This window comes from Anabas testudineus, chromosome 11, assembly GCF_900324465.2.
Source record: "Anabas testudineus chromosome 11, fAnaTes1.2, whole genome shotgun sequence".
In the NCBI taxonomy this organism is placed as follows: Eukaryota; Metazoa; Chordata; class Actinopteri; order Anabantiformes; family Anabantidae; genus Anabas; species Anabas testudineus.
Genome location: NC_046620.1, coordinates 21,553,277 through 21,560,520, shown reverse-complemented (window position 1 = coordinate 21,560,520; position 7,244 = coordinate 21,553,277). Strand labels below are relative to the sequence as shown.

General features: G+C 37.9%; 1 protein-coding gene across 1 annotated transcript; it reads left to right on the top strand.

The window, feature by feature from the left end:
• The first annotated feature begins 115 nt into the window (after nt 1–115).
• Nucleotides 116–5,890, top strand: ppp1r11 (protein phosphatase 1, regulatory (inhibitor) subunit 11). Its single transcript, XM_026347483.1, has 3 exons — nt 116–563; nt 1,065–1,173; nt 2,013–5,890. The coding sequence occupies exons 1-3, from the start codon at nt 486–488 to the stop codon at nt 2,195–2,197; spliced, it is 372 nt and encodes a 123-aa protein (XP_026203268.1). The 5' UTR covers nt 116–485; the 3' UTR covers nt 2,198–5,890.
• The last annotated feature ends 1,354 nt before the right edge of the window (nt 5,891–7,244 follow it).

Sequence of the window (7,244 nt, the reverse complement as noted above, 5' to 3'; positions counted from 1 at the left end):
AAATATCTTCCCCACAACACTGGAGCTGTCAAGCTAAATAGAAAAGCGAAGCATCCTGTTTATATTTAAGAATAAAACGTGATTAGAAAAAACATGTTCACCAGAACTGCAATATAAATGCCATATATACAGTCGATGGCTTAGATGATAGTAATGGTATAACCCCGTGTTTTAGCATGATGTTTTTTGTTCGTGCAGACCTTGATTCACATTTGTGATAACCGGTTTCATGTCCACTTCCGCTTTGAACGTAGCTAACTCTCTGACTCACTCATTAATGCTACGACTTGACTCCGTGTTAGCCATATCCCACCAAAGTGTCCAACGCTTCATAGTGTTCGCATCAATAACCTTCAGCTTTTACAGAATTGGTGATTTGAAGAACCAGCTTCGTATCGCGACAGTGTCTGTCACTGACGGTCCACTCCGGTTATTAACACATCTTTAAGCTAGCTAACGGTAGCGTTAGCAGAGCAGATCCAGGGATGGCTGAGGTTCCCGGGACATCAAGTGAGACGATAACGGAGACTGTTCAGACTAACACGCCGCCGCCGCCCCAGCAGGTAACGATGGACACAACTGACGATGGTTTTCTAACCGGTGGCAGCAGTTTTAGTACAGACGCGCTGGTTAGCAGCACTAGCTAATGAGGCCGCGCTGCTAGTAGAACAGTCAGGTTATCATCCTGAAATTAGAACACAGCTGGGTGTTAACTTGTTCTGTTAATCTACTTTAACATGACACCATTATCATTACACCTCTAGTAAATATGTGTTCCTCATCTAGTAGGGACTCCTCTGTCAGGTCGTCGTCTGGAGCAGGTTCAGGTGCGGGTCTAGATAAGTCTGAATTCAGGTCATTGTCCAGGTCCAGTTATGGAAATCAGAAAACAGCAAAACCAACGAGACAAGCAGACATGAGATGTGGACGGCACTGAGTTTAGAGGGCACTGGATAGAGGTTGTAATACGTGGACACACCCGTTCACCTACTTGTCGTATGGCTCCGTTAGTGTCACAGTTAACCTGGAGTTAACAGCTGATGGACACATCTCACATGTTACAGGAGGGACGAAGCCTGACAATAAAGCTGAGGAAGAGGAAGACTGAGAAGAAGGTGGAATGGTCCAGTGACACTGTTGACAACGAGCACTTGGGAAGAAGGTCTTCAAAATGTGAGCTCATCTTCTAATAAGCACTAAAATGTGATTCCCTCTATTTCACTATAGGTCAGATTATGGAATTCAATGACAGCATCGCTCATCACACATTATTGCTCTGTTCTTTAAACCTGATAGTTTCTGTTCAGCTTTTTTCTGTTTACATACTGGAATCATTATAAAACATAGATTAAAATGCAGTCCTTCTCACTTAAAGTGATTGTTGTATTGAGAGGTTCAGTAGAGGTTTTAGTGCAGCAGGATATGGATGTATAAAGATGGAAACTTCTGTTTCCATTCATGTGTTTTGCCGCCATGGTCTAAAGGCTCAGAGGTTATGTATTTCTACATTTTAACAGCACAGCTACAGTTAAATGATGTGTGGTATCACACGTCTATCTAACAAGTGAATATCTGGATACTTGGGTTCAGCCCTAGTTCTCAGCTATGAATGTAAAAATATAAAATTGTTGGTGGATTAGGACAACATGAAATAATGAACACAAAATCAAATAAAGAATTATTTGATTTAATAATAATTGTTTATATGATCTCATGCTTATTCCTTACTCATGAATGCACAGACATATTTGGACATTAAAATATAATTCATCCCTTATGCACAACTACAATACACCTTTTCATCTGTCCTGCTGTACTATTTGATTCATCAAATCAAACAGTAACTAAGGATCTATATTTACCACACACTCCCTTTAACTATTTCTGAACAGAAGTGTTTGAACAAGATGTCACGGTGTGTTTGGGATTTTCAGACAGAAAATGCTGAGCTCACAGTGAAGTCAGTGAAAGCTTTAGCCATAGATTGATCGTAACCCTGTGTTGTGTTGCAGGCTGCTGTATTTACGAGAAGCCCCGACAGTTCGGAGAGTCGTCCTCTGAAAGTGAGGGAGACGATGATGATGAAGGGTGTGGCAGTGCTAACTGTATCCTGGGCCACGGCAGGAGAGACCATGGACAAAGAGGGGGCGGGGAGACCACAGCGCCCCCAAACTCTGGAGGGTCGCATGCCCACTAATGAGCGCCGTATGCTGAATGTGAGGTCTGATGGGTTTCTCACCACAACACCAATACATTACAGTACAAAGCTTTTTTAAGTTCCATCACTGAGGTACAGCAGGCCGATCTGATGCTGCGTTCATGACTCACACCCTCCCAGCTGCTGGAGAAGGATTACAGCCTCTGTACTGCTGCTCTGAAAAACACACGTTATTAAATTAGAACTTCCTGCTCTCTATTAACAACTAAAAGCATGTGCAGTATAGTGGCAAACATGCACACACATTCAGATTTGACATTTCTTTTAACTTCTATCACTAAGGAAACATGGTCTGATGATTATAGGATTTAAAAGGGTGATACCTGTCACTACAAATCACACATTAGATCACTGCTATACATTTTCCAAAGTGTGTCTCGGTGCTTTTCTGTTTTCCAGGCAGCTGTTAATTTGCATTCACTTCACTATGCTATAAAATAAGTGCACATATGAATGTAATTCATTACAGTGGACATCATGTTTACTTTTCTATTTGTTGAAGAATTTGAATTTGTTAAATTTACTTAGGGTTAAGCATGAATCCTGTCATGATTAATCTGCAGTGAATGGAATGAACAGCCAGAACTGTTAAAATGGACGTTAGTTTGTCCAAAACCCTAAAGACATTCACTTTACAAATGGAAGCCAACCAATGCACTGGCAAATTTAGCTGATTACAGTCGGTATTCACTGAGTTTTGTACACATGCACCACCACTCATGATTTGAATGAGTGAAGACACTAAACAAAAACACTGGTTACTGATTTGTGTGCTGCATAGTGATGTCTAGTGTAGTGTTTAACATACACATCAGGACATAATAGGCCTGGTCTTTATCATTGTTTTTGCATGTTTCTACTCACTTTTATGTACATGACATCATTGCATCATCACATTTCCGGCAGTGTGATTTTCTTACTGTAGTGAAATGAGTGGAGACCAATGGCTGCCTGTTAAGACCCCTGAAAACAGTTTGGAGTGTGGTGGTAAGTGATCACCAGCAGTGATGTAAAGTGTAGTGTAAACTTTATTCTGAAAATATCAAGACATCCGTCTTACTGTCACAAGTATCCGATTACTGCAGAGTTGAGAAACTCGAAATGCAGTCGTGGTGCACTGTCCCCCAGCAGCATGTCGAGCGTTTTGGCAGTGAACGCAGCATACAGTATGTTAGAGGCTGTGAATACATGGGCCTGGGCAGGTTGTCACATGCAGGCTGCATGTGTATTTTCCTCCTGACAAGCAGCAGAGTTAATTGTATATAACACAACACATTTCGTATTATTGTTATTGTTTTTAATTTATTTGCTGGACTTAACTCTTCACTTGCTAATACTGCTGCCGACCACAGTCTGTGTAGTAACACTGCAATTACACAGCAGAACCCCAGCAGAGCAGACTAAAGGCAACATTCAGCTGATTTGTGATTTGTAGAGCCAAAGTTGATCCCAACTGTTGTGTCAGGAACACATTAGACTTTAACTACATTCTTACTACACATGTGTTTAACAGCATCAGTTAAACACAATCTCTATTTGGGAATTCTCACTAATTCTTCATATGTGCCCATCGTAAACAACTTGATTCAGATTTTTCACTTCACAGACCTTCGGCTTGTTCTTCATTCAGGAATAACTGAAGTGATTTTGATTTTGACATAAGTCTTGAGTTTTTGCTTTCTAGAAGAAGCTTGTTAAAACATTGTTGTATTAATAGGTCCTTTAACGCAAACCTGCAAAACATCCATATGGCTTGAAGATACAGTGAGACTGTGGATGGCATTATGATTTCAGATGGAAACATGAGGGTTACTGGCAAATCATCCATTCTTAGTATGAAATCATTGCAATTGAATTACCTATATTTACACTTCGTCAAATTTAGACAACTAGAGCTACGAGACAAAAACCCGACTCAACTTAGGCCAAAATATATGAAATATAATGTAACATTAAAACAGGACATTTGTGAAAGAACCAAATGAGCTAACTGAGAATGAATAGTATTGTTATAGTGTTTTATTGGCACGTTCTGGATTAGTTAAACCACATTTGAAGAACATGGATCTAAAGGACTGCTTATCTGAAAGTTGGAAAAATCACATCATTTTGGTAATAATTACAAAAACAACAGCTTCAGTTGGTACAGAATCAATTAATTCAGGTAAATGAAATGTAAAAAGCTCATTCTCTTCAGGTAACGTTTCCGACACAACTCTGTGAAATGCACCATCACCTGATGCTGAGAACATCGACATTATAGATCTAAGAAGAAGAAACTGTTCATTTCAAATCTGAGGAAAAGTTAACTTATGGAATCACGAAACATTTACTCTCAGTCAGTGTGTGCATATGGTACACCTGGATTGAACTAGTTAGTTGTTATGCACTTCATATGTCAGGATTCCATCATAACGGATCTTCATAAGAGTTTAGCAGTGTACGCTGGGACGTCAGCTACTTTAAGAATTCGTGAAATGAGTGAACTATCAGCCTTTCATTCATTCCCAGTGTTACAACATGAACTACATCTAAAGTGGAGAACTGTGTCCTCTGTTCTAAGTTAGGGTAGAATTAGCCTGATGGTTAAATTTGGCTAACGTGATGTAAATTGATAGTTGATTAGTTCTCTTTGTATGAAGAATGACGATCAAAGCGTTAGACACAGCAGACTACTAGTTCTGTTCAAACCTTTCACATAAACTCACAGACGTCCAGTTTCATTCTCTCCTGTAATCCGAGTTTACCAACCTTTGATTGTTTTTTTTAAGCTGTAGTTGTTAGCTTGCTGCGATAATTGATTTTCTGACAGCACTAGATGTGATGAAACCTCATTAACAGAATGAGCCCTGGTATTCATACTTTTAAAATACTCTGCTGCTTTTTGTTTGGTTGATTGTGTTTTAGATAAATCTGGTGGATCCACTGGACAATCCTAGAAATTCAGAAAGTTCTTTGCACCAGAATTGGTTTATTGGTTTTCATTGTTTCAACTGTTTCTTTGCATAGGAAGTGAATGAATTGAATGAGTATGGGGGATAGTTAAGCTGTTTTTCCATTTTGTTTATGCACTCATTCACCTGTCTTGGATACAGCACCTATTGTTGTCATGAAATTCAGCTGCATGTCAGTCAGAAAACAAATTACAATATGTAACTATATGAACTCATGGTTTGGAGTGTTTGAGAGTGACTGACATGTTTTCCTGCTGTGGGGTAAATCTCTACGGTTGGGGTCCGTTCCTGTCCAGGATCACAGCTAATGTGCTGGACAGGACAGGACAAGAGCAGTGAAGATGCTACTGCTGGCCCACACTCGTGTCTCCGTTACCACCAAAACACCCGATACAGGTTCCAGCTTCATCTCGATCATCATCCTCTACAGTTTCAGACCAAGTTTGCTATGTGCCAGTACTGTGGATTACACTCAATTCATTTATGCCACAACTTTCACTTATCTACACACATTGTTACATATGTACATTGTTCTTGTACTGGTAATGCACCTTTCTGTATATACTATTAGACATAATGAAAGCAGATTTAATGTGAATTAAAGTTTGGAACTGTGATTATACTGGCTCACAAATATGTTGTATGTTACATGGAGGTTGACACTGGATACCATGAAACACTCTATAACATTTTTATTAAAGATATGTGTAATATGAAAGGTGTAGCTCGTACAAACTGTGTAGGCACAAACACTGCATTATCAGTAACTTCGCAGTTCTATTGCAAATCAAAAGCAAAACAGACAACCCAACAAAAGGACATTTGTTTTATTTAGCTAGTGGGAAGGTTAACCTCAGTGTAGTGTTGGGTTCAAAGTGGCCCTAAATTAGAAGTACAGTAATAGGTCACAACAGATACTTCCATTACTTCTCCCCAGTTAAAATGACACCACCCGGCATCCACCACGTCCTTCTTCCTTATTTAAGGAAACAGGACAGAGCTACTCTAACTACAGTGATCCAGCACTTGTTAGGTGTGTGTGTGTTGCTCATATAAAAATGGTTTTCCTTACAAGGGATTATCAGTTAGTGTCACTGGAATAAAAACATTATTAAGCAAACAAAGAATAAAAGGCAACAAAGAGTTGATAGACACTGTGTCATCTTCAGACTCAAATGTTGATAGAAATATGGAGCAATACAAAAAAGATAGACATTCATATAATGGAGGTCTACAGCAGCCAATTTGTAGCTAAATTTAGATTTTCCATTTGTGTGCACATTCATAATAATAAAAAAAAAAAAAAATCGAAATGAAAGCTAACGAGAAGTGTAAATTCAGTTTTCAATCTAAACTCCAAAATGTAACTACACTCTTGATGAAAACCTAAAACTGGAAGATTAGCAGTACCCACAGGTCTCTATTGAAATGTCCACAGATAATTTACACATACTTTTCATTTGTAACATTAATAAAACAAAATTCAAATTCAGCTAGAGCAGCAACTTCCGGTTCAAAGTTCAAAGTGTCTTCATGTTACTCGTTTTACCAAAGATATTCAAATGACAATTGCAAAACAAAAAACGCTCTATTGTGCTTAGAACTCTGAAGGGTTGATTCTAGTTTTACATGCAGTGCACTTTTTATTTCTAATGTTGTCTTACGCTGTGCACACAAATGGACAATCACATTTCATTCAGATAAGATTAGTCCATTTTAACTGTCGGCAACAGGCTTCCATATACTACAAGCAACAGGCAAGTAGGCAAACCAAAGAAATATATACACATATACATATGTATACATATGTATATATATATATATATACATATGTATACATATGTATATATATACACACATATACATATGTATACATATGTATGTATGTGTATATATATATATATATATATATATATATATATATATATACATATATATACACATATATATATATATATATATATATACATATACATACATATATATATACATACATACATATGTATGTATATTCTAGAATATATTTATATCTATATATATGTACTATATATATATAGATAAATATATAATCT

Coding starts and splice junctions, on each gene's coding strand:
- ppp1r11 (XM_026347483.1), top strand. CDS start 486: ATGGCTGAGGTTCCCGGGACATCAAGTGAGACGATAACGGAGACTGTT. Junction 564..1,064: donor CGCCGCCGCCGCCCCAGCAG/GTAACGATGGAC, acceptor CACATGTTACAG/GAGGGACGAAGCCTGACAAT. Junction 1,174..2,012: donor GGGAAGAAGGTCTTCAAAAT/GTGAGCTCATCT, acceptor GTTGTGTTGCAG/GCTGCTGTATTTACGAGAAG.